Source organism: Callorhinus ursinus, unplaced genomic scaffold (genome assembly GCF_003265705.2).
Source record: "Callorhinus ursinus isolate GAN/ISIS: 27379988/994484 unplaced genomic scaffold, GSC_fseal_2.0 scaffold18, whole genome shotgun sequence".
NCBI lineage: Eukaryota > Metazoa > Chordata > Mammalia > Carnivora > Otariidae > Callorhinus > Callorhinus ursinus.
The window spans coordinates 34,702,232-34,729,128 of NW_027397080.1; the positions used below are offsets into that span (position 1 = coordinate 34,702,232).

The 26,897-nt window shown below is 56.0% G+C and overlaps 2 protein-coding genes across 8 annotated transcripts; one reads left to right on the top strand and one right to left on the bottom strand.

The window, feature by feature from the left end:
• Window positions 1-205: 205 nt before the first annotated feature.
• Window positions 206-23,368, top strand: CUNH1orf174 (chromosome unknown C1orf174 homolog). Of its 4 annotated transcripts, none has more exons than XM_073903448.1 (5): window positions 206-325; window positions 6,100-6,210; window positions 7,056-7,541; window positions 7,908-8,026; window positions 23,350-23,368. In XM_073903448.1, the coding sequence occupies exons 1-4, from the start codon at window positions 311-313 to the stop codon at window positions 8,016-8,018; spliced, it is 723 nt and encodes a 240-aa protein (XP_073759549.1). In that variant the 5' UTR covers window positions 206-310; the 3' UTR covers window positions 8,019-8,026; window positions 23,350-23,368. The 4 variants fall into 4 exon arrangements, with proteins under 4 accessions (XP_073759549.1, XP_073759548.1, XP_025712795.1 ...); XM_073903447.1 differs by lacking the exon at window positions 23,350-23,368 and adding an exon at window positions 8,135-8,534; XM_025857010.2 differs by lacking the exon at window positions 23,350-23,368 and having other exon boundaries at window positions 7,908-8,534.
• On the bottom strand, window positions 11,500-26,881 carry DFFB (DNA fragmentation factor subunit beta). Of its 4 annotated transcripts, none has more exons than XM_073903446.1 (8): window positions 26,591-26,881; window positions 25,411-25,537; window positions 20,687-20,875; window positions 19,847-19,926; window positions 19,566-19,736; window positions 17,740-17,840; window positions 17,013-17,160; window positions 12,580-12,752 (listed from the first exon to the last, which is right to left on the bottom strand). In XM_073903446.1, the coding sequence occupies exons 1-8, from the start codon at window positions 26,711-26,713 to the stop codon at window positions 12,714-12,716; spliced, it is 978 nt and encodes a 325-aa protein (XP_073759547.1). In that variant the 5' UTR covers window positions 26,714-26,881; the 3' UTR covers window positions 12,580-12,713. The 4 variants fall into 4 exon arrangements, 2 of the variants coding, with proteins under 2 accessions (XP_025712659.1, XP_073759547.1); XR_012381391.1 differs by having other exon boundaries at window positions 12,631-12,752; window positions 17,013-17,164; XR_012381392.1 differs by lacking the exon at window positions 12,580-12,752 and adding an exon at window positions 16,160-16,261 and having other exon boundaries at window positions 17,013-17,164.
• Window positions 26,882-26,897: the final 16 nt, after the last annotated feature.

Genomic DNA, 26,897 nt, shown 5'->3' on the forward strand with positions numbered 1-26,897 from the left:
CACGTGGCCGGCGCTTCAGGGAGATGCCCCTCACAAACATGGCCGCAGCCCCTCGTAACCGCCGTGAGCGCGGAAGCGGCCCGGTAGGTGCCCCTCACAAACATGGCCGCCGCCCCGCCCCCTGCGTCCATCGCAGACTTTGTTGGGTCACATGCCTGGGGACGCCGGGCTGTGATTGGCCAGCCTTCCGGTGGCGTCAGACGCCGGGGCGCGGGCCGAGGGCCGCGGGGTGCAGCTCCTGGAGGAAGCGTTAGGCCGGGACGCGGGGATTTGGGGCGGTGCTGGGGGCGGCAGCGCGCCGCTCACACTCATGAGGAGCCGGAAGGTGAGGGGCCGAGGCCGGGTGGGAACTGCGCCGACGAGGCTGGCGCTCCGGCTACCCACCTTCTGGGGGAGTAGAGGAGTGGCCGCAGTACGCCCAGGGCCGAGGGGCGGCCTCTGGTCGGCACCCCGTAGGCCGCCCCGGGGTAGGGGTCTCCCAGACTACGGCCCTGGGTAAGGGGGTTCCCAGACCGCGCCTCCGGGTGGGGGCGGGATACCCTGGGTTACGCCCCCGAGTAGGGGGCTCCCAGATCACTGCCGTGGATGCGGGGGTTCCCAGAGCACGCCACCGGGAGAGCGGGGTATCCTGGGTCACGGCCCTGGGTAGGGGGCTCCCAGACCACGCCCCGGGGGGGGAGCCGGGGGAGAGCATCGTGGGTCACACCCCCTCCTCCCCGGGTAAGGGGCACCCAGACCACGCCCCGGGGGGGGAGCCGGGGCAGAGCATCCTGGGTCACACCCCCTCCTCCCAGGGTAGGGGGCTCCCAGATCACTGCCCTGGGTAGGGGGCTCCCAGACCACGCCCCGGAGGGGGAGCCGGGGGAGAGCATCCTGGGTCACACCCCCCTCCTCCCCGGGTAGGGGGCTCCCAGACCACGCCCCCTTCCCCCCAACCCCGCCACCCTCCCCCCGGGTAAGGGGCACCCAGATCACTGCCCTGGGTAGGGGGCTCCCAGACCACGCCACTGGGGAGCGGGGCATCCTGGGTCACGCCCCCCAGATGGAGGGCTGCCAGACTAGTCCCAGGAAATACCGCTGCCACCACCGAAGCCCTCAGTTCTTCAGCTTGGCCGCAGTCAGCTCAAGTGCAGAGTGGGGCGGGAGGGGACGGACGGGGCGCTGGTTCGTGCGCTGGGGACCTGGCGGCGGCCCCGGACCCACAGTTGGGTCTTGGGGTGGGGGTGGGGGTGTTTTGCCAGCCTGACATCTCTGTGTTTTATGGAATTGTTTGGCCTGTTCACATTTGAAGTTACTGATAAGACTTGGATGCACATATGCCATTTTCCTTTTGTTTTCTTTAAACATTTCTGTTTCTTGTTTAAATGGGTTAAAATGAATATTTTCTAATGCAGCATTTTAACTTCATTATTTATCCACTATTTTTTAACATTTTTCCCCAGCAGTTGCTCTAGGTTTTACCACACGCGTTGTAACTTAGTGGAATCAGCTGCAGATTTGTAGCCGCTTCATTCCAGGGAGATAGTCCCTTTTCCCGCGGCCTCGGGGTGTTGTTAACAGATTCCATCTCTTCGGTGTTAGGAGCCCGCAGTCCCCGCTCCAGTTCTCCGTCCATCTGTGGGCATTTCCTCAGCCCAGTGCAGCCTTGCTCCCACCCCTGTCCTTTGTGCTGTCGTTGCCAAACAAGGCACATTCCTTGATGAGTTGCATACTGTTATTGTCTACAGCTGCTTTTTACATCAGTTCAGAAAGGAGGTACATGTGCATGTAAATGGGGTTCTGTAGGGACAGAACCACTTTCCTGGTGCTCTCGTTGAAGTTGCATTCCCGTGGGGATCGCGGGACCTCCTTCAGTATCCCTTGTAAGGCGGGTCTGCCGGCAACAAACTCCCTCAGCTTACCTGAAGTGTCTGTTTTGCTGTCCTTTTTGAAGGATAGCTTTGCTAGAGAGAGGGTTCTTGGGGGATGTTTTTCTTTGAGAACTTTAAGTATGCTTGGCTGTATCCATTGTTTCTGCTAAGTTAGCAGTTTATTTATCTAGCTCCCTTGTAAGTGAGGAGTCGCTTTCTTCTGTTTTCGAGATTTCCCTTGTCTTTAGCTTTCGGCATTTAAACAGTGCTGTGTCTGTTTATGGGGCTCGTTGCATTTCTCCTGTTGGGAGTTCAGTTCTTGGAAATTCCTGTATGTGTCTGTGGTTGTTTCTCAATAAATTTGGGAAGTTTCAGCGATTATTTCTCTGAATATCTTTTCTGCTCCTTTCCTTCCTGGTACTCCCGTTACACGTATGTTGGTGCACTTACGTGTGTCCAGTGTTTTCTCAAAGACTTCCTTTTTCGTTCTTTTTTCTCTCTGTTCAATTCTTTAGCTGTGCTTTCTTTTAGCTCTTGAACATGTTCATAATGGCCACTTTTAAGGCTTTTTCTGATAAACTCAACCCTGGTCACTCTCATGGGCACTTCTGTTGCTGGCTTTTATTCCAGTAGAGGGGTCTGCTTTCCTGTTTCCTTGCATACTCCATGATTTTTTGTTGAAACTGGACATTTCAGATAATATAGCAATTCTGGGTTCCTGTCTCCCACCCCCACCCCCATGGCTTGTCGTTGTTAGTAGGCTTTGTATTTGTTTAGTGACTGGGCAGATTATTCTGTTGGTCTCCTGATTTCCCGGCTCTCACCAGGCGAGGGTCTGGTTGGCCTGCCCGGGGCAGCCCTGGGCACGCCCACATTCACCGTGGGTGGATGCTCTTCCTCTCCTCCCAGATCACACCTTGGCTGTTAAAACTCCCATTAAATGCCTTTTGATTGCTCAGTTGTTTTCAGCAATAGCCTGGGGCATAAATTGCTCTGCAAACTAATCTGTCACTGGGTGGCTTCTTTGAAGGCCAAGGCCTAGTTTCTATAGTCGTGTTTGATACCTGTTCCGACCCCAGGAGGGCTCCTCCAGCTTTGTCATTCCCAGCTTCCCACCTGCGGACTATCTGGCCTAAAGTTTATCTTGATTCTTGTTGTGACTGCCTTTTTTCCACATCCTCTACTGTTCTTGAGAGCCCCCTAAGGCCAGACCTTCCTGACACTCCTGCAAATGAAGTCAGTTCGGTTGGGAAGAGATTAAGAGCTCCCTGTTTTAATGTCTGCCTCTCCCTCAGGCAAAGTCTGTGAGTCGGTGCTCAGTCTCAGGACAGCGAGTGACTGGCTTCACTGCAAGACCCCTCTCATTCGGAGTGCTCTCAGAGAGGCACCGTGGGGGTAGCAGCCTGAGATCCCCTCGGCTTGCTTCTCCAGGCCTGGAGCCACCTCCACAAGCCAGGGGCGGGGGTGATGGGGCCCCAGGCTTCTTGGTGCTCTGCCCAGGGTGAAGCCTCTGTCCCACAACTGGGGTCTGGGCAGAAGGAAGCCCCCTCCTCTCAACCACACCCCTCCCCCAGGACTTAGCGTCACAGCAGGTAGGATGGGGGCAGAATGAGAAAGGCTGACGTCCAGGGGCGCCTGGGTGGCGCCGTCATTAAGCCTCTGCCTTCAGGTCATGATCCAAGGGTCCGGGATCCAGCCCCGCATCGGGCTCCTTGCTCCACAGGGAGGCTGCTTCTCCCTCTCCCTCTGCCCGCAGCTCCCCCTGCTTGTGCGCGCTCTCTCTCTCTCTCTCTCTCTCTCTCTGTCAAATAAAATAAAATCTTAAAAATCATAAATAAAAATAATGGAAAAGACTTTTTAAAAAAAGGCTGACATCCTGCCCCGAGTAGGGGGAAAGCCCTCTGTCAGCGGTAGGGCGCCCTGTGTTCTCGCCGGTGTCGGTCTAGAGTTCACATGCCACTGAGTTTTGTAGGTGGTCTTGAGTGTTTCTTCATTTGCTCTTTGCCCAAAGGACCATTTCCAAAAGCCTTAAATGGTTTTTCATACTTCTGCCAGTTCTGTAGGGGGTCAGCAGGGTTCCTCATGCTGTCCTGGTGGAGGTTGGTCTTGTCCTGCTCTTCTGGGAAACCACATTTTTGCCTTTGACATCCCAGTTTTTAACAGTCTTGGAAGGTGGAAGACCTCAACAATGGGAAGCTTTTCATTTGGGGATTAAGTGGAAGCAACCAGCTCTCCAAGGCAGAAGAAACTGCTTGATCCTTGACGTGTGGGAGCGGGCACCTTGGAGGGGGTTCCACCGTGATTGAACTAAAGCCGGCACGCCGCCAGATTTGTCTGCATCTCCCGAGTGGGTGACTGGTGGGACCCAGAACAAGCACAGCTCCTGAGTGTTGGCCTAGACGCACCAAGTTTGCGTCTTCGGGGGCCTGGAAAGTCGGAGATGAACACGCCCACCCGGGGAGCCAGGTGCACCCCGAGACTACAGTCCCTGCCTCAGAGATGAAGACAGAAGGCATCTAGAAGCACACTGCCTTGGAGAAGACCCAGGACAGCTGCCCCCCCACCCCAGCCCCCACGGAGCAGCCGAGCAGCTTCATGCGGGCAGCTCTTGGAGTTTGTATGAGGGAGAACCGTGCGAGATGACGCAGGGCAAGGAGGACTTGGAGGTCACACATCACTTGGCTAACCTCAAACAGGCTCCTCACCGGAGCCATCCTCATCTTAAAGGGGGGAGGCTGCTCTTTTGGAAGCTGTTTAAGCACCAAGCACAGCACCTGCTACATCAGTACTCGGTGATACTCGGTGATAGCAGCAGCTGTCCTCAGGGCCAGTTGTCCATCCGTCTGTCCGTCCCCCACCCCCAGCCAAGCACAGTCACACGGGAAAGTGTTGGGAGGAGGACTTGTAACAGAGAAGAGAAGACAGTTGGTGGCCTGGACGAACGTGGCCATTCCCTCCTGGAAGGGAGAGGGCTTCAGGAGGTGTGCTGGTGCAGGCAGGGAGGAGGGGCATTCTGGAACCTGTGCAGGCTCTGCTCCCTGTGTGTGGCTATGACCCCACCGCGGCCAGGCTTCAGCAAACCCTGCTGTTGACATGACGTGGGCCCAGACCCAGGGCACCCACCCGGCAGGCCCTTTACCTGGTCCAGAGCTCCTTGTCCCCACTGTGCGCACAGCTGGGAGGGTACCCTGCCCTCCCACAGGCCACTGCCTTTCCTTTTCCTTGCATTTTGAATGCTCTCTGGGAACACTCCTGGTATCTCATAGCCTGGGTGAGCTGCCACCTCTCAGGGCCTCTGGAAACCTCTAGGGCTGCGGGCGGGGATGGGGGAGACACCACTGTAGAGATTTCTAAGCCAGCTCGTCTCCTTTTTGACCACTTTCCTCTTCTTTTGAGCATGCTGCCCTTCACCAGTTCTGGGGCCTGCTGTGATGAGAGCCCTCACGCCTCCCACCTGCATGCCCACCCATCCTCGCTCACTACTCTGTGTGACTCACTTTTATTGTCAGCTTTCAAGCTGAGCTTTAAATGTATCGTTTTCTAAGTGCATGCATTTGGTATCCACTCCAGAACGGAAAAAGGAATTAGTGGACAAACTGGTGAAATTCAAATCAAGTCTGTAGTCTAGTGAGCAGGGAGGGCTGCACCAATGCAGACTTCGTTTTGCCAGATGCACCATGGGTTATAAGTTTTTTACTGTTTTAGTTCATTCCTTCCTTATCATTAGAAGACTACCTTGCATTCGGAGTAAAATGGACACAGACTGTTGATAAGATTAGCCAGAAGTTAACTGCTTTAAACCAGTAGAATCAGGACTGTTTTCCACGTATAATTTGAGGAAGGGTGAGGTGTGGGGGTGGCTTTTGTTTTTCACGTCACCTTTTATCAAGAACTTGGACACCATGTAAAAGTTAGAAAACGTTCTGAGAAAGGGTATGTGCTGCTTCTAAACACATTTGAAGTTGACTTAATATCTACTAACTCCCAGATGGAGGTTCCTAAAAATGTGTAAGGTAAAGGAGACAAACCACCCCAGGCTTCCAAGACTGTAGGAAAGAGTAGATCTGCGTCTTTTACCCAAAACAGTTTTGTTTGAATTTGCACAAGGCCACAGGTGTTTGTTTTTGTTTTGTTTTTTTTCGGAAACGGGGGTGGGAGGGACTCTCCAGCATTTTCTTCAGGTAGGAAATCCCTGTGTCCATGCTCAGGTCTCCTAAGCGCACTTTCTGACACTTTGGACCTGGTCTAGCTCACAGGTGCAGTGCGGTCCTCAGCGCGCCTCCGAGCCCGCCGTTGCTCAGCCAGGTTGGCCTCTGCTCGGGAAGCCGGCACCGCCACGTCTGCCAGGACGGTATGTCAGGTGAGCCTTGTTACCACAGAGGTGCCAGGACTTGACTGGTGGGTCCATTTTTGTACAAAATGTTGGCCCTGAGGTGTATCCGGGAAGAGTTGTGTTGCTCACACCCCAGAGAAGGCAACGGTGCTGTGATCGCTTTCGGAGAAAGGTCTGGGGCTGTGCCTTTGGAGTGCTCACCCCTCAGCGGGCATGCATGTGCCACCTCCGTCTCCACATGCACCTTTCCTAGTCACTCTTGTAATGCAGCCTCCTGCGTGAGGTCAGTTGGCAGGGGGCCACGCCCCTTCACCCCTAAGGTCTTTGAGAGGAAGGTCTGCCCACGTCTGCCGTACAGTTGCCAAGCAGCCCAGTGCCCAAGGTTGCTGGAAGGTTGAGCTCCCTCAGGTCATGCTCACGGGTCTGGTTGGGACTTGGTTTGACACCAGCAGCTAACAGTTCCACTTCCGTGCACTGCTCTAAAAACCATGAAGTCCCTTTAACAAATAATTGCTGAGCCCCTGCTCTGTGCCGTAAAACAGATCCTGCCTTTGTGCAGCTGATGTTCTAGCAGAGATGCATGGAAACTGGATGTTTTGTTGGCATTTTATAATCTGTCAATACCTGCTTCTGGAGTGCCCTCAGGAACTGCAGCGCCCTTGGGGGAACTGGCGGCGGGTGTGTGTCTGGATCTCCCCCACCCTTTGGAAGCAGTGACCTAATAACCCTATCATACGAGTGTGGCAGCAGCACCTGTATTGTTTAAGGGGTGAGAAGGAATCCTGGCCTCTGGGACTGAGACGTTCTGAATTTGCTGTCTGCCTCATAAGCCTAGATGTGTCTGGTTTCCCCTTACACTTTCCTCTTGACAGACCTCGTCACACAAAGCTGCCGACAGGCGAACTTCCAAGAAGTTCAAGTATGACAAAGGTCATCTCGTGAAGGCAGAATTACAGAAACTCGTCCCTAAGAGCGACAGTGCTGCTTTGCCCAAAATACCACCCGAGAGCCCTTGTAACAATGAGCCTCTGGGGTTTGCTGAAGACCACGTGCCGCCTGCAGGAAAGGGAGCTGGTGCTCCCGCACAGCCGGAGACCGCGGGGCCCCCCCTCGGGCCCCGCACAGCTGTGGGTGACCCTGGCCCGGCAGAGACTGAAGACGGCCTGTGCCTGCCCGCCCCCGGGGCTCTTACAGGGGAGGAGCCGCACGGCAGCCGCGCGGCGCGGGGCGGCTCAGCGCTGCAGGGGGAGCAGGCCCCGAGGCCCCCGCTGCAGACAGATGACAGTGTCTTTCTGGACGAGGACAGCAACCAGCCGATGCCGGTGGGCCGGTTCTTCGGGAACGTGGAGCTCATGCAGGTAAGACAAGTGCCCCCCCGCCGGCTGCACACTCACGGCCTGCGTGTGGCGCTGCCTCAGGACAGACTCGTGTGCCCGCGAGGGGACGACACCCCGGCTACCCGGGAGCAGCCCCACCCTGCCCTGAGCAGAGGATCCTGCCAGAGCACCAGCGTCTGCTGGGAGGCCTCTGCATCCTTGCTCGGCCCTCGGGGTGCGGGCTGGTGTGTGACTCTGGGCTCCCCCTCAGCTGTGGGCAGGACGCAGCTGCCCCAGGCTTGCTGGGCATCCTCTTCTCTCAAGTCGGCTGGGGGAGCGAGCCCTCACCCCGAGTGCTGACCGGTGCGGTGCGCTGGCCGTGCCTGAAATGTGTTTTCCTCCCCCAAGGACCTTCCACCGGCGTCTTCGTCTTGTCCTTCGATGAGCAGGCGAGAATTCAGGAAAATGCATTTCAGAGCCAAAGATGATGAAGATGACGATGACGGCGCAGAAATGTAGAGAATAAAGTACGTGGTGATTTCCTTGCATATTTAATACAGTTAATAGTTTGACAGTTTAGCAAGTGACGAGATTTATATCAGGTTTATCTCCCAAGAAAATGTATTCTGAACCAGACGTTGGAACAGACCCAGGAAAGTCCTCGTGCACAACACCAAGTACCTGGAGCGTTGACACTCGCTCCCCAGAACCATCTCTGAGTCTGCGCAGCCGCTGCTACACGCACATGCATTTTCCTGTGTCTGTGTGTCCATGATGACGGTTTGAGTCCCCCGAGGGGCGCGGGGTTCAGTGGGAGAGACCTTTCTGAAGAAAACTCCTCACTTAAGCCATTTGGTTTTGATAATACACAAGTTTATCTTCCATTATCAAAATTTGATCATTCTTGTGATTGAGTCAATGCCAGTTCTTAAAGAACTCTCCTTTATTTCTGTATATGAAGCTAATGTTTACCTTGAAAATTTTGCAAAGTACATATGAGAAAGAAATAAAATATATTTTGAAAATATTCTTAAATCTTTATGTTCCTAAAACTCTATTCCTTTCAAAAATGTTTGTGAGCCAAGTGCTCACAAACGAATCCTTTCCTGTGTTCTGTGTGTAAGGCTGGGTCACCAGCAGGGAAGTGACACCCTTGAGTGCCACCCCAGAGTGGAGAGCTGAGGCTGTGCACTAGAAGGGATGCGGCACCCCCCGCGTAGGGTGCGGGGTTCCTGAGGCGGCACTTTCGCTCCACGCAGTCCTCGCCCCGTGTGGTGACGAGGCCGTGCGCTCCTCGTGGTGTAGCGAGGTACAGAGGTTGGGGTGAGGGAACACCAGGGGGGAGCCTGGCTCCCCTACGGCCAGCACAAGGAGAGAAGCTGCCTGCAGTCAGGAAGACGGGGGTTGAACATCCTCTCATGAGGAGCAACAGTCCCTTCTTGAGCTGTGGTTGTGCCCCCGCCGCCAACCATTGTCCACGGTCAACCGCGAGAGGCGAATGTCCTCCCTGTGACATGTCCTCAGAAGGTGGGCAGTAGCCCAGTGCTGTGTCGCCTGCCCACGTCGCTCACGTCCATCTCCGCACGCAGGCGATCATCATGTCACATCCTCCCAGGCCCGGGAGAGCGGGAGGCCACGATCCTCTGACCTCACGGCAGCGCGTTGTTAGGATTGTTCTGGGTGACTCTTGGTTCCTTCCTGTGCCTCAGTCACACTTTCACTCAATCACAGGTGTGTGTTCAGAAGAGTTAGCACCTGCAGGGTTCGGGACCAGCTGCGCTTGCAGGCATCCACTGGGGGTCTTGGAAGGGACCCCCCGCCGATAACAGACATTTCTGGTTTAGTTATAACAACCTGTGAAAATGTCCCGTGAGGCACGGAGGGTACCTTACACGAAAGATCGTTTGGTTCACACAAGTAGTGAAGGTTCTCCAAACACCCACAGGAGAGGGCTTCCCCCGCGGCCCCTCCACTTCTGATGTGATCATCTTCCCATTAGCAGCTGTGACTTCCACCTACTCTGGATAATTTGGTGGTTTATTGATCAGCAAACTACTCTCTTTAATCATTTGAAGTTATTGCTCCTAAAGGCATTTTGATGGCAGCCAGGGAAAACAACTAACTACTTGAGGTTACTGTAGAAATAGCTAGTAATCATGGCACCTGGGTTTGCGGTGACCAGGCTGCCTCAGATTCCAGGAGTCTCTGTGCCCACGTACTGGCTTCTGGGAGAAGCATATGCCTGAAGCAAGCACACCCGCAGGAGATGTGTGGCCACATTCCCACCAAAATGCAAAGTGAAAACTGCGTGCTCCTAGGGGACCAACCCCTGCTCATGCCACGCGAAATCATCTGGTGTTGGGAAGATGGTACAGGTGTGTAAGTCTGCTGGTTACTCCCAGGTGAGGGGGGACGTTAGCAGGTGTCCCCTGCGGAGCCGGCACCAATCGGCGGAGCTCACGTGCTGCAGGACAGCACAACAGAAATGTCACCCTGAGGCCTGTGCGGGGTGACGTGGGCCATATGGAAGGAAGCAGGTTCAGCCCTGGGGACAAAATGAAGTTTCAGGAAGCCTATTAAAAGAGCTGTCAACTCTCACCCACTTTAGTTGTGAGTGTTTGGTGATCTGTCCTGCCTCGGACGTCTGCCAGTGTTTAAAATGAATGCCAGCTCCAGGCCCCGTTACACTGTGAACACTGTGAATTTTTAGAAACACTCTAATGTGGGTCTTCACACAACGACGGGCCCGTGGCTGGGTGAGCGGCGTAGGAACTAGGAGAGCCGCCCTGCCGCGCTGTCTTCAGCGGCCGTTGGGCAGGGGACCCTCAGACCCGCTCCTACAACTCTCAGGACTCAGGAGAGAAGCCACGACACGGTCCCGTTTATCATGGGGAAAGCACACACGGGGCCCAGTGCCGAGGAACGGCCTCCCACGGTGTCTCCCAGTGGTGGCACAGACGCGGGCCTCATTCTCCAGCCACCCGGGAAGCTGCCCCAGGCCTTACTGGGATCAGCCTCACAGGCTTGGAGTGCGCCATCTGGGATCGAAACCCCCTTCCCCCGGTCTCACCTCACCAGCCCCGGCCTTGCTCACACCCCTCACTGGCTTCCTTTGGCACTGACCCCCCCCACTCTGCGTGGCCGGCTCCCTCCTCTGGCCTCCCTGCCCCAGCTCCCCATCCTGGCTGCCATCAAAGGCTGACTGCCAGCCGCCCCCTCCCGTAAGCTGCAGGACTGGGGTCTGGAGGTCCTCCCTCTGCAGCCTTGCCGACCAAAGAGCCTGCGGCAAGTGGAGGGCCTGCCAGTACGAGGGACCTCATGCCCAGATGTCACGGCAGTTCTGCACCTGCATGTCACGGCAGTTCTGCACCTGCATGTCACGGCAGTTCTGCACCTGCATGTCACCAGACCCTACACTCCCAGCTCCTAGATTTTTCTTCCCTTCTTTTGTTGAGAACAGACTGCGAACCCCTATTTTGCAAAGAGGTTGTGCCACCAACTCTATCCTGGGAGTCTGAGGGGGATATAACTGCCTGGTGACCCCCTCCCGTCTGTAACAGTCACCCAACACCCAGGCCAAGGGCCCCGAAACAAGTAAACTCAACCGCATCGCAGCCAGGAGAGCCTCACAGCTCTTGCTCAAGTCAGACTGGATTTCCGCATCCTGCATCCCGAGGGGATGTAAGTGCCCGTCAGAAAGGTGAGCAGGAGCTCGCTCAGGAGCAGAGGGCAGTGGGGGAGGCAGCAGAAGTCCTAGCAGATCAGATCTCAGAGCCCAGCCGGGCGGGCGGCCCCTGCCCTGCTGCTGGGCTGGAGGACGGCCCGCAGGACAGCTCAGCAGACACAGTATCGGGCTCACGTCCCGACCCCCCACCGACCCCCGCCACTGGTGCGCTTCCTGCGGGGCCAGGTGAACACCACATGCTAAGGTCCCATATGCAGGACTGGCTCATCCTAAGACATCGCTATTTCAGTGAAGAAAATGGAATGATTTGCGTCATTTTTTAAAAATCACTGACCCTTTATTTTTGTCCTTATGATTCCCAGCAAACTTTTGACACGTCTACTTCTGAAAAATCTTTATTGGTTTTTACGATTATACAAAAGTAAAAATTCAAATATTACAATCTGTAGGACTTTAAAAAGTAAATTTTAAAAGATTATGAAGTAAGTGCTTATTTCAAAAACTTCCAAGTTTTATGAAATACATGATTTGGAAAATTAGCCCTTTATAATCCAGCGCACCCCCACCACGGCCCCAGGGTTATTGCTGTCCAGATGGCACGTTTCCTCGCAGACTGTCCCACGTGCACTAACACACACGTGCGACACACGCACAGGCAGTTATAAAACCAGCAGGTCACACTCCAAGTGGTGAAGCCACTGACCGCCTTGTGCACCTGACGCACAGCCCCCCGTTTCCATACTGAAACACACAAAACTGCTACACAGCTTCACATAACGTCGATGGGTAGGAATGAATCGCGACATCTGACCATTTCTGATTTACAAGAACAGCAGTTTCCTGTGGTTCAGCACAAGACCACAGAGAGCCCTTCCCCCACGGACACACATGTGGAGGGTCTCCCACTCTCTGCCATCATAAACGACACGGCAGCGCGTGTCCTTGCACGTGCTTTGTGGAATACAAACGTTTTACCCCAGATGGGCTGTAACTTGGGAGCAATCAGAAAAGCCCAGAGGATAGAGCTCTGCATTTGTCGTGGGAGTGGAGACCCACCCGAGAGCTGACACAGACTACTTGTCCCTCCAGCCAGTGCAGCCACGTCTGGCCCGACGCCGTGTCAGGCGGGGCCCCTGAGCTGAGGACAGGGCCTTGTCCCTGCAGACCCACACGCGTCCTGGCCGTGCACCAAACTGGTCCCCTGGCGCTTGGGCTCTCAGAGGTGCAAAGGCCGATTCAGAAATGCAGTGAGGATCTCTGAAGTGTTTCCAGGAGCCATCAATAACAGCCACTGGAATCCCACGCACCCAGGGGAGGAGGCACGTGCGGCCTGTCACTGGCACTTGCGGGCCGGCCGCCGCCTCTTTGGCTTCGTCTGTGGTTTGTAGATCCTGCGTGGGTCACAGCTGAGCTTGTGGGTGGTTTTCTTATGGCAGGCAATGTGGACCAACTTCAGGTTCTCCGAGGTGAAGAGCAGGCTGTAAAAATACTCCCAGGCCACTTCTCTGCCGTCTCGCTCTGTGACAGCTTCAGCCAGTGCGGGGACCACCGTGCGCTTCTTTTCTATTCTGCAAAGGAAGTGAAAGCCGGTCACTGTGCGCCATCGCCGTCCCGCGGCGCTGCCAGGGCGCCTGCCGCGACAGCACAGAGACACTCCGTATGGCTTCCGTGCGGCCGCTGCAGCTGGACCATGAACCGACGTGGGGCTTACAGGCACAGTGGTCCACACTTCAAAAGGAGCCACGCCTGGAAGCACCCCAAAGGGGCAGCATCTTGCCGTCGGCAGGAGGAAGACTGGGTGACAGTCCTTCTCGGGGGCATCACCGCGCACAGCCACGCCTGCCAGCCCGGCCCGGTACAAGCAGCTTGGCTTGTCTCCCGAAGGATGGCTGGGGCTGTGCACATCTTTAAGTCCTGGGAGGCACGCAGAAGGAAAGGGGTGGAGCCCGGTGTCCTCAGTCCCTCCTCAGCAGAACCCCAGAAATAAGCCTTCCCCCTCGTCCTCCCTGGAGAGTGCCGTGGTGAGGGCTGACGTCTGTCTTTCCAACCCTAGCCTCATGCTTGTGTGCATCCATACTGCTTTGTGTAAGCCTGTCTCACTTATAAACCATTCAAAGCCCGTGTACTAATGGGGATGGAAGCCTGCAGACCGACAAGAAGGAATCAGAAGTACCACAGCTGGAGGACCAAGGCACACAGACTCATGTCCCCACAGCACAGAGAAATGCTGAATAAAAGGGAAAAGAAGTACATACTTGAGATCACAAGAAAGAAGGGGGTCCCCCCTGCCAGAAACAGAGATGTCCATGCTTGATCTGCAGGGGTGAGCCCCCGTCCTGCAGCCCACTAGGGCTGTGGTCCAGAAAGGGGCCCAAGGGGAGAGCCGGGGAGGTGGGACGGAGACCCCACTGCAGCCATTAGTGTGGGAAGGGAAGTGGCAGGGAGCCCCGGGCTCTGGGGAGGGAGAAAAAGCCACCCCATCGGCTACCTACTGCTGCATGCCAAGAACAGTGGTTTGTGGGGGTCGGTGTGGCAGGGCTCCTGCTGACCCTGACCCACTCCTGTGGCCAGAGGGCTAACTGGGGGCCAGGCTTTCTCCCCAAGGAGCCAGGTTAGGCCCCTCCCTGGGGATGACAGTGCCCAGAGAACAGGCCCCAGTGTGCAAGCACGTGTCCGGCCTCCGCTGGTATCCAGTCTGCTGGAGCCACGTGGCCGAGCCTTATTCAGTGATGGGAGGGGTCGGGAGGACACACACTGTGCAGGGAGCGGGAGGTATGATTCGGGGAGCACCAACAGCATGACCATTTCCACGGTCACCCAGAAAGCCAGGACCCTCAGCTCACTGTTCACAGACACACAGTCCAACCTCCCGCTGCCACACATATGGGAGCCAAGCAAGAAATTAATACTCAGTTGTTTCAGAGCCACTGAAAGCCCTGGGTGTCCGGCAGAAACAAATGCAAAACCACTCTGTGGGGAAGGATAAGCCAGCACACACAGGACGTCCACAGAAAACAATCCCACGGGGCGCCTGGGGGGCTCAGTCATTAAGCATCTGCCTTCGGCTCGGGTCATGATCCCGGGATCCTGGGATCGAGCCCCGCATCGGGCTCCCTGCTCTGTGGGGGGCCTGCTTCTCCCTCTCCCTCACTTGTGCTCTTTAGCTCTCTCTCTCTATCACTCCAATAAATAAATAAAATCTTTAAAAAAAAAGAAAAGACAAGAAAACAATCCCGCTGAGGATGAACTCGGAATCCAGACACACCAACGTCACCGGGAGCACACAGCAACGGGCAAGGACCCCCGAGAAGGACCCGGGCTACAGCCTCTGAGGCAGACCACCAAGAGCTAGGGAGGGCTCCCCAAGACCACCCCTTCTTCCGACGCCAACTGTAAAGTCCAGGGCTCCCTGAGACCTCTTCCAACGCCAACTGTAAAGTCCAGGGCTCCCTGAGACCACCCCTTCTTCTGACGCCAACTGTAAAGTCCAGGGCTCTTGGAGACCACCCCTCTTCCAATGCCAACTGTAAAGGCCAGGGCTCTCCAAGACCACCCACAGGTTTGAGAGTTTGCTCAACAGGCTCAGAAGCCCCTGGACACTGTTACACTCACAGCAGTGGTTTATAATCATGAGAGGATGCAAATTAAAATCAGCCAAGGGAAGGGACTCACGGGGTAGAGTCCAGGAAAGTTCCGGATGCAGAGCTCCCGCCACCCTCTCCCCACGGAGGGCACAGACCCCCTTCAGCAGTGGCGGTGAGCACACGCGTGGGGTGGCGCCAGGCAGGGAAGCTTCCCCAGGCTTCGGTGTCCAGTCTGTCGGGACTCGGACACGTGGGCATGGCTGGCCACCCAAAGAGGAGCCTCATCTCCGGCCCCCACGGGACCCACAGCCTGCACCCCAATCACACTGCTAGACCGCACAGTGAACTATGGCCCTCGGGAGCAAGGACCCCCTACAGGACATTCCGAGGGCTTCGAGGTGACCTCCCAGGGGTCAGGGGCCGAGGCCACACCTCTCTTTGGACACAGCTCAATTCCTTACAGCCATAAAACAAATATGCTTAAAATGAATAAAGTGATGTAAAACAGAAATAATAATGAAAAAGGCTGCTTGGTCAGAGGGCATGCAACTCTTGGTCTTGGGGTTGTGAGTTCAAGCCCCCCACTGGGTGTAGAGATTACTTAAAAATAAAATCTTTAAAAAAATAAAAATAAAAAATATATTGAAAACAGATTGGTATGGAAAGGCTTGTTTTACAAAGAACGCAGAAGCACTTCCAGGAAGGAAATATGGACTCAGTGGACAGACGGGAGGCACCCCAGCTGCAGAGGGAACAAGTGAATGAATGACAGGCAAGCGTCCAAGGCGGCCCAGGCGCATCACAGACACCACGCTCTGGGGGTCCAAGCAACAGACGTAATTTCCCCAAGTTTGGGGGCTGGGGGGCCGGCTGGGGCGAGCTGAGAGTCCCTGGCTCAGAGAGGCGGCCTCTTTACTCACAGGACAGTCTGGCGGGTCAGGCCTGCCCTCGCCACAGCCACCCTGGGGACCCATCCCCAGACACAGTCACGCTGGCCATCAGGGCTTAGACGTACGAACGCGGGGCCACAGCTCAGCCCGTGGCCGGACGTGGCCAGGAACACCCCAGCAGATCTGGAGTCTGAGCCGATGCAGCCCGGGGGAGCCATCATGAGAAGGCCCAGCACGCAGCCGCGGAGAGTTCCAGAAGAGCCGGACAGGAAGAATCCGAGAAGTTGTGACTAATAAATGCTTAGGAGTCTTCAAAATCCAGGAGGAAGTTGGCTCAGAACAAGGAAGACAAGTCCCAGTCAGAATGTGAAGGCAAGATCTGCCCCCGCACACGCTCCATGTTCCCGGAGAGAGAGCCGCTCGAAAGCGGCCACCGAAGAGGCAGAAAGCAGCCGGCGCCCGGAGACCCTGCTGCCCCACCTTCCAGGTTCTGAAGGGGGACCCCTGACGCCCCAAACAAGCACGCGAGAGTCCAGGCTACAGGGACGTCTTCCAAGACGGAAGAGCACAGAGTGCCCACAGACCCGCACGAAAGCCACGCGTCTGAAATCAGAAAGGAGGCCGGAGGTCAGATGCGCAGAGAAGTCAGCCGGGTTGCTGGAGGGTGTCAGTGCCATATTTACAGAGAGAAAATATGACTGAAGCCACCGGTACTCCGCTTCTGCTGCCTCGTCTGCACACTGCTCCAGGCTGGCCTGTCCCGCCCTTTAAAGCTGGGACCCACCCCTCGATCCATGTCCCCATGCCCCAGTGAGTCACGGAAAGTAGCAGACGATGAGCTGGAGAGCCAGAGGTCATCTTGGGGTGCTCGGTGCCCTTCAGAAGGGGTGAGACCCTGCGCCCTCCCTAAAGGGGAGCTCACTCCGCGGCTCAGGCACCAGGACAGTCCTAGTACCCTGGAGGTGCGCCCCCCTCCCCCGCACCCGGGTAATGGCCGGCGGGGCCCGAGAATCTGCCTTCCTGACCAGGCCGCAGATGCTGATGCAGCTGCCAGCCCACAGACCACACCTACATGGCCCAGAACCGGAGACCATGCTCACCCCAGGCTGTCCTGTAAACAGTGGAAACTTAGACGAGACACGCCTACCAGTACAGAAATGCAGGTTCCCGAGACATTCTATTCAGAGAGTGAAGTGCTCACAGATGTCCCAAAGCTCATCCCCGTAAGCATAACGTAGGATGGCGAAGCACGGTGTGGCATCACCACGTGTGACCCTGTTACGTCCGTTCTCAAACTCAGACCTCCCAGGGAAAGGCTTGGAGCCTGATACCTATCAGAAGGAAACGCACAAACCTCAGAGGAACAGCTCCTGTGGGCGGAAGGGAATGGACCCAGAAGGGGTGGGACGGCAGCCTTGACTGTCCCCGGAACGTCCTGTATGCGCTCAGTACCATCTGACTCCCAAAAGCGGTATGGCCACTTGAAGGGCATTGGAAGACCTCTGTCTTCATAAAGCAGAGACAAGGACGTCATTATATTCCAGGAAAGCGTCTCCATTAAGATAACACAATTTTATTTCTGCCGTTTCTTAAAATGAGCTGGTACACATAGAAAAACAATCCTGCTGGCCTTCACTCATCCGGGTGAAAGCAGGAAATGCCCTACACACTGAATCAGAGCTCCTGCTCTGAGCTCATCCTGGTTGAGGAAGGAGACCCCCCCACCCCACTGAGTGCGCCCACTGGGCCCCACAGATGGGAGCTGGACGGGATAGAGGGGGCATGCACCAGGTCACACGGAAGTGGACAGGGATCTGGACCAGCTCCTCTCAGAGCCCGCCACGGTGAAGGACACCTAACCACACAGGTTAGGAGGGTGCATCTGGCAGCCCACCTATACCCTACACACTCAGAACATGGTTGAGTCCATAACCCACAAGCTCAGCACAGGAAACACAAGGCAGCCTGCCAGCCACGCATGCCACGGATGCCACGGCTCGGACAGGCCCCAGCAGCTGCTCTTTGGGTCTGTGAACTTAGTTCTCAACAACAGTCCTGAGCTCTCTGGAACCCGTACTCACATGTGGTCCAGGTTCCACGTGCTGAAGAGGACCCGGCTCTCCCTGTTACCGTAGGGGTTGATGGAGTGTTTGGATGCACAGGTGTCCACGTCAAAAGGACCCTAGGTCAAAAGAGAATGAGGTCCACGAAGTGAGCCCACTTCTTACCCACTGGTCTCCTGTCAAGTTAGAGGAGCTGAGAAGAAGGTCCCGCCCGGTAGGGGATTCAGTCTGTTTGGGGCTATCAGGAATTCTGTCTTTGGAATGGTCCCCCCCTTTTCCCTCGGGACCCCCAGGATGGTACCCCGCATTGGCCACGGGGACAAGCCAGCTCCTGCTATTGTTAGGAAAGCCAGCTTCCCGACCGTGCGCCTCCTGGGTCCCCACACCCCGACAGACCCACTGTGTCCAGCCCTGCGAGCACACACCATCACCCGCCCTCGTGGGGAATGAAGGCCCACGGCCGGCGCCCACATGCTGGCTGCTTCCTATCTGCTCCACGTGCCTTCCCGGTATTTCCCTACAATCCCAACGCAGAGGCTGGGCACCAGAGACATCAAATAGTCTGGACTGCCCGGCTTTGGTTTTCCTGCGGTCGGCATTCCTGGCCATGCCACGCCTTCAGTCACTCCCTCACAAATGCCTGCTGAGCACACGCCACGTGCTGTGGCCCCCACCCACTGTCCTGTGTTCCAGACGCCCCAAGGCTCGCAGCTCCCCAACAGAGCGCACTGCCCCCACCTCCCCACCCTCGTGCCCCCTCGCAGGGTCACTTGTCCACTCCCACCACACTGTTCTAAGGCGTCACCTCCTCCTTGAAGCCCCCCGCCCACCCCACCCAGGACTGGCCTGCTCCCCAAGGGCCTGCACAGCCTCCCAGCTCCAAGCCCACTGCCCTCACTCGCTTACAGGCCTCGGGCCTCGAGCCTCCCGATGATATCAGGGTGAAATCTTTTGTCTTTGCTCCTCCCCTATGAAACACCTGGGCTCAGGCGACTCTCATGGAGAGTACGCATGAGGTCATTCAGAGGCTAACGTGCAGTTGGTTGGGAAGGAGCAGTGTTCTGCTGGTCTGGGCCCATCACCCACGGAAGGAACTGCCCAGGCAAAAGCACTGGGAGCCCGTCTGTGGGAGGGAGGCCATCCCGGCCTCCAGGGTCTGTACCCTCAGGCCCCCAGTGGGGGGAGGAGATTTTACTGGAAATGCAAAGGGGCCCAGGTACTCGCCGGAGCCCTGGAGGCCAGGAAGGAGGCATGGGCAGCAGAACAGCCCCTGCCCGTCCTTGCAAAGGCCACCAGCTCCAAGCCCCGTGACTCGTGACCCTGGTCGGTAGCCCCTGTTGGACAGTGGTGCCTCTGTAATTTCTCCGAGTGCCCAGGGGGAGGTCCGGAACGCTGCTTCCAGCCACTGCGACCCCACCAGGTCACATCTGGCCACAAATCCTGAAATCTGAGCTGCCATCCAGAAAGCTTCCCCAGGGGGACACGTTTCAGCAGCTGTGAAACTGTCCTTGTCTGCCCATATCCCCCTCCTCCCAGCAGGAGCCAAGGGGAGGCCTCCACTCCCGGGGCAACCGCGCTCTCCCACCACAACAGCGGTTCTCAGAGGAGGGCCCAGACCAGCAGCGCCACCAGGGACGCTGTCAGAAGGGCTGCTGAACCAGCAGCTGGGGGCTTGGAAGCAGGGCGTCTTATATCGACCGTCGGGTGGGGAAGGGGGTTCCAATTCCACTGCAGTCAGAGAACCACGGGCTGAGCTGACCCTTCCCTCACACCGACACCCGGAGGGAAGCCACGGGAGGGCTGGCTCAGCAGCCGCCTGGGTGGCCCTGGGACCCATGGCGCACCTGGCAGCAGAACCAGCCTTCGGGCGTGCAGAGCCGGCCACCTGCCTTGGCGCCTCTGTCGAAGTAGCTGCCGTTGTACTGCGCCGCCCTGAGCTCCCGGCACATGATGTCCACGATGCGGGAATACTCCTCCTGAGCCTCCACGCTGACCACGGAGGCGTAAGAGTTCACCTGGAAGAAACCAAGGGCCATGGCTGAACGCTGGCGCATTATGTCCCAAAACCCACAGTCGGGCGGGCTCCACGGCCTCCGCCCCTCTGCCCGCACGCCCGCGCACCGACCTCTCTCAGGTAGCTCCGGATCCGGCTCTCGCAGCTATACCTCAGGTACCCAGACTTACTCCTGAATCGAGACTCCAAACCTGCCAGGAACAGACAAGGGCCTTCTGGTGTCCGCGGCCACAGGCTGGGCACACCGCCGGCCTCACCTGAGAAACGTGCAGTGTCCTGCTCGCAGGCTTCGGTTCTCTCTGCCTGGAGATGGTCCCCTGGCCCCCCGCATAGGCATCTAGAGGCCACGAGGGCCTCTGCTCCTGCCCCCCCCAGCCCCCTCATCCACGGAGCTGCTCCAACCTGCTTAAAGGCCAGCCCCGAGGTGGACGCACCACGTGTCCATGGCCAGGTGACGGACAAGCAAATGTGGTCCAGCCACACAGGAGAATGTGAGCCAGCCTGAGGAAGGAAGGAGGCTGTGACACACGGGACAGCACACATGGCCCACGAGGGCACGGTGCAGAGTGAAACCGGCCAGGCTCGGGACACACCCTGTGTGATCGCAAGTGAGGCCCTACGGGAGTCAGATCAGAGACCGGGCGAGTAAGCGCGGGCACCAGGGGCTGCAGAGTGGACGTGGGGGCTGGTGTCTAACAGGCCACGGTTTCAGTTGAGGAACCTGAGAAAGTTCTGGAGATGCTCAACCCCATTAAACTATGCGCTTACACATTAAAATGGAAAATTTTATGTTACGTCCACTTTTCCACAGTTCAGAAATAAAAAGGCCAGCCCCAGGGCTGCAAGAGCAGAGTAGCCAGGCAAGGCCTGGCCCAGGAACTGCAGCGGGATCAGGTCCCCCCTGCGAGGGCGGTTCTGAGCCAGCCCTCCCGCCCCCAGCCCCCTAGCTACCTTCGAACCACGGCGGGTCCTCGGCCCTGGTCTCGGCCGCGATGTTCTCGCTGATGGTGTGCAGGAGGTCGGCCAGCAGCTTCTGCCGCAGTGGAGCCTGCTCGTCGGAGAGCAGCTGCTGGGCAGCCTGGATGAGCCCCGCGTGTGGCTTGTGGAACGCGCTGAGGAAGCGACTGATGTCACTCACATCTGCCACCAGAAGGGGGACCGACAGAAAGCGAGCAGTCTTTGAGGGCCGCCACAGGATGACACGGAGCTGCCGACCGTGAGAACGGGCTCTCGCACGTCCAGCACCTCCTCGCTTCCGGAACTGCCCGACCTCAGGGATGCCCTGGGCCCCAGTCCTTGCCCAGATACCAGTGAGCCGTTCCCCTGGGCCTGCGCCTGGGTACCCGCCCCGCAAGTGGTGCGGGGTCGGATATGGAGAGGACAGCATCCAAGCAAGTGGCTGCCCTTCTCTTCCCCAAGCGAAACCTCCCACATCCTTGGGCTTCCTTCTAGACCTCCCTCTGGGTCTCCCCGCCACAGTGCTGCCCCCGCGGAAGCCTCCCCACACACCCCTGCTCATGGCCGAGCAAGCACTGAGGACCCAGTGGAACCAGAGTCTGAATGATGCCCCACACCCCAGTGGGGCCGTTCCAGGGACAAGGCTGTTCAATGCTCGAGAATCAACCAGTATCATCCGCCCTTGATGAGCTAAAGAAAAATAATCCCATGATCACATCCACTGATGCGGGAGGCTGCAGAGAAACTCTTCCAGGCCAAGGACTTGGTGAGAAGTTTCCAGAGTTCACCTGGAGAGCACGAGCATGGAAGGAAGCACGGACAACGTGGGCTTCATCAAAATGGGAAACTTCTGCTCCGTCAACGAGCCTGTTCCGGGGACGCAAAGACAAGCGACAGAGGAGGAGGAAATGCCCACATGCCACACACCTCACAAAATACTCGTATCCAGAACACATCATGAGAAAAACCCAAAACTCAGCAGTTAAAAGCTCCAATGAGAAGACAGACAAACGGACAAAGAGACACTTGCCCAGAGAGGACAGACGCATGGCCGACTAGCCCAGGGAAAGGCAGCCACACCGAGACAGCCCTGCACACCCACCAGGGTGGCTGGGACAGAAGACAGCCACACGGCCTGAAGCGGGACACGGGACGGGTGCCGCCACTCTGGAACACAGTCCATTTCTCTGTTTGGGAAAAAACCACTTGATTGAGATGGGGTCCCCACCCCTCACAACTCACCCACCCAAAAGGTACAACCCTGTGCTTCCTAGTTTGTGAAAAGATGGGCAAAGGTTATATATTCCACCGTGTGAATGCACCACACTTTGTTCACCCGTTTGTCTCTCAGGGGACACTATTTGGGGTTCCACCTTTGGGCCATCATGAATAAAGCTTCTATAGATCACGCGCAAGTCTTCATGTGGACGTGTGCTTTCGTTTCTCTGGGGTGTGCACTAGGAGTGGGACTGCAGGGTCGCAGCTGATTCTGTTGACTCATCGGGGGGGCCACCAGCCTGTCCCCCACGGCAGCTGCACACTTCACACCCTCCAGCAACGGGCAAGCGTTCCGGTTCCTCCACGTGCTGCTCACCAGCATGTAACTAGCCCAGCGGGTGTGAGGGGTTGCCTCACTGTGGGTGTGATTTGCATTTCCTGGTTGACGAATGATATCGAGCATCTTTCCATGTGCTAGTTTGCCATCTGAATATCTTCCCTGCAGAAATGTCTATTTCTGCCCGTTTTTAAATTGGGTTGTCTTTCACTGTTGGGTTGTAAGAGTTCCTTATTTACTCTGGATACAAGTCCCTTACCAGATACACGATTCGCGAATTCCTTCGCCCATCCTGTGGGTTGTCTGTTCACCTTGATGCTGTCACAAAAGTCTTACATTCTGAAGTCAAATGTATCTATCTTTTTTCTCTAGTTGTTCACGTTTTTGGTATCATATATAAAAATCCTTAGTCAAATTCAGGGTCATGAAGATTGACTGCCCTGTTTTCTTCTGAGGGTTTTAGATTTTTAGCTCTTGCATTTGGGTCATTTACCCCATTTTGAGTTGATTTTTGTATATGGTGCCAGGTGAGGGCCCGGCCCACTCTTCGGCATGTGGATGTCCCATTGTCCCAGCACCACTTATTAAAGAGATTATTGTTTCCCCCACTGGATGGTCTTGGCACCCTTGTCACCATCAGCTGATCACAGACACATCAGTTCATCTCTGGACTATCTTCTAGTCCAATGTCTTGACTACTGTTGCTTTGTAGTAAGTTTTTAAATTAGGAACTGTGGATGCTCCTCCTATGTTCTTTCTCAAGATTGTTTTGGCTATTTTGGGTCCCTTGAAATTACATATGAATCAGGGATTAGAATCAGCTTGTCGGATTCTGCAAAGGAACCAGCTGGAATTCCAATAGGGACTGGCATGATCTGCAGATCAATTTGAGGAGTATGGACATCTTAACAGTGTTAAACCTTCTGACCCATAAACACAGTATATTTTCCCATTCATTTGAATCCTTATTTTCTTGGAACAACATACATTTTATACTCTTCAGATTATAAGTTTTGCACTTCTTTTGTTACATTTATTCCTAAGTATTTTATTCTTTTTGATTCTACTGTAAATATAACTGTTCCCTTAATTTCATTTTTAGGTTATTCATTGCAAGTATACAGAAACAAAGTTGAGTTTTGTGTATCGATCGTGTATCCTGCAGTGCTGATGAACCCACTGATCAGTCCTAAGAGTTTTTTAGTGGATTCCTTAGAATATTCTATACACAAGATCACAGTGTCTGCAAATAGTGACAGTTTTACTTCTTCCTTTCCAATCTGGATGCCTTTATTCTTCTTGACTAACTGCCCTGTGTAAAACCTCCAGTACAATGTTAAAGAGAAGTGACAAGAGTAGACATCCTTGTCTTTAAAAAATTAAACACACACTTACGATACGACCCAGCAACTGTACTCCTGACATTTATTCCAAAGAAATGCAAACTTATGTCCGCACAAAAACCTGTACCTGACGGGCCACGTGGGCTTTATACGTAATAGCCCCAAACTGGAAACCAAAACGTCTCTCAGTAGGTGAATGGGTAAACGAACTGTGGCACAGCCATGTCACGGAATGCCACTCAGTGATAAAAAGGAACAGACTGCCGGTACACACACCACGTAGATGGCTCTCAGGGGCTTACTGCTGAGTGAGAAAAGCCCCTACACCGTGTGATTCCATTTCCCTCGTGATCTCGAGATGACAACGCTACAGAGATGGAAAACACACCAGTGGTTGCCAAGGATGAGGGACGGCGGGGCTGGGAGGGGCAGGCATGGTTATAAAGGGGCAGCGTGCGGGAGAACTTTGTGGTGGGGGGTGGGCTGCTTCTGTACCTTGACTGCAAACACACAAGCCCACACAGTGATAAAACGACACAGAACACATGCCCTGGACCAAGGTCAGCCTCCTGGTTTGGATGCAGCACTATGACTATGTCATCTGCACCCTTTAGGGGACACTACCTTTGTAACTTCCTATGAATCTATCACTATTTCAAAATAAACAATTTAAACTTTTTTTTTTTTTAAAGAAGTTTACCAAGTAAAAGGACTAGTGATCTCAGTGGAGAGAGGGGGATAAAGTGCCAGAGAAAGACAGACAGAAAGAAAGAGGGGGAGAGAGGGAGAGAGGGGAGAGAGAGATGGAGGGAGGGACGGAGGAGACAAGGAGGGGGCAGGTGGGAGCGGGGACGACAGCAACCCAGCCTGGTCTGCTCTCAACTACATCATGAAGTGGGAAAGGGAAGGAACAGCCAAAGATTCTCAGGACCACAACCCTGTCCTGCCCAGTCCCCACCTCCTGCAAGAGGCCATCCCAGGTGGCATCACGGTGACTCTGCTTTCTGGCTGCCTCCTCCAGAAGGACAAGGCCCCACAGAGAAGGAGCACTTGCGACCTCGGAGCACACACTAGACGTGTGACCCCTCACTGCTGACAGGAGAGTCCCGACCGCAAGGCAAAGCCACACGCACACTACTCTAGGGCGTCCTTCTGGCCCTGAGGCCGAGGAGGCAGATATCTCCATCCTCAGGGCTCCCACCTCCTTCCCCGGGCACCAGAAGCATCTCCTGAAATGTAAGCCACTTCGCATAAGAGCCACACAACCGTCCTAGGAGAAGAGCACACAGGCTTTGCCACTGGCCTACGGCTGCAGTGGGGAACCTGTCGTCCAGCTGGTGCTTAAATACAGACACCCCTAAGGAACCACTCCTGGAAATAATTGCTCTGATAAGGCCCCCAACGTGAGAGCATGCCAGCAAGCACCCACACAGAACAGACACTGAGCGCAGCTCCAGCCACCCTCGGAGCCACACGGCCCAACCGCATGGAAAGGCGTCCCTCCCTCTGGCTCTGCCTTGCCCACAAACCCATGCCCCCCAATCCCTCCCTTCCGCCCTTGGGAGTTACTAGGACAATGAACAGAAAATTTAAATAACTTAGAAAAGAAGACAAGACACCTTAAACACCCAGCTGGACAACTGGGGTCCTGGGCAAGAGGAGGGGCAGCTCCCTCTGATGCCGGGGGCTTCCCCCTTTGGAGTTCTGGGCAGGAAGACCCTCCCCTTCCCCGCTTCCCAGGCTGGTGTCCATGGCAGGCCCCCAGCACCTCCAAAGCCAGTCTGGCTTCCCCGCCAAGCTCCCACGTCCCCGCCACTTACAGCCTTGCCAGGTCTGGCCCGAGGTGAGAAGCACCAGCTCCGAGTTGTCAGGGACACTCCAGAAGTAATCTCCGGTCAGCTCCGTGCCATCCTCATAGAGGCACAGGCGGGAGCCGGCGACAGGGAGCTGCGGAGAGGGAGGGCAGGGAAGGACGCTTCTGTGTTGGGTCTCAGGCGGGCCCACCCTGGGAGCAGTAACCTGAGGCCCTTCCGTCTGCGGTCCTCACAAACGTTTTAAAAGAATCAAGAGCGGGATGCTGTCCACATTCTACAGGTGGACGAACACCTGAGACAGTGCTGGGGTCTCAAGTACCCACGTGTCGAAACAGACACCTCCTGCAGGTCGTTCTAAAACACAAGTCGTGTAAAAATGTAGACACAGTGGGGACGACTTTGCAGAATTCACCACACAGACCTTTTCGACAGGAGCTCCTGAAGGGCACTGAAAATCCCAGCCTGTTGCAGAAAAGACGCCTGACCACTTCCACGAAGCCCATAAACACAACCCCATCAAGAGCGCACGTCCCCTGTGACTGGTGTGGAGACACACCCACTCAGCGCACTCTGCATCCTAGTCGATGATTTATTAAGGAGAACATCTTACTGAAAAGGACTCAGGGCCTCTGGCTGACAAGGCGTAACCAGCATGCGGCACCACTAGTCCCTAACACTTGCTGGACGCTGATCAGCCTTATGGACGTTGATGGCAACTCCGCGCGCACCTGCACCCAACACATACACACACCCACACCCCGCGCTGCTCCAAGTCCAAGTCCAGCCCAGAAAACAAATGCAGTAAGAATCCAGTAGGAATGATGCCTGGAATCGCTGGAACAAGAGTGCTAGAAGGGCCTTCCGTGGGCCTCTTCGCTCAAGTCTTTCATCTTACAGAAGGGGGAAACTGAGGCCCAGAGAGGCCACAGGGCTGTGTCCCGGAGCACACAGCAAATGAGCAGCCGTGCGCTAGAACCGGAGTCCCAGAATCTCAGGCCAGAGCTGCAGCGATCCTCGTGGTCAGGAGAGGGAGCAGTGGTCCCAGAACCCCTCCACAAAGTCCCGCGGAATGGGGCTCAGTAACTAGAGGAAGAAGTTAGAGGCGGCGCCCGGTCCCCGGACCCTGGCCACGGGCAGCTGCACGTGGAGGCACCCGGTCCTCCCCCTCCCACCCCGCGCCAGGCACCTGAAAGTGGAGGCACCCCTTCTGCAGCACCTCCGGGCAGCTCCACCCCGCCACCCCAAACTTCTTCTGGCTGTGCAGAGCCCGCAGCCTGAACGTCTTGGGCTTCCGGAACGCGGCAAGCATCCTCAGGGCCTGCGACCCCGCCGGCGGCACCTGCTTGGCGGACCAATCAGGCGGGTCCTCGCCCAGGCCGCAGAGATCAGCTGAGCGGCGAGGGTCCTGCGCCCTGCGGGCCCTGCTTGCGGGGACCAAAGTCGCGCGGAGTGCCCCGGAAACTCCATTACCCAGAAGGCCCGGGGAAGCGGAG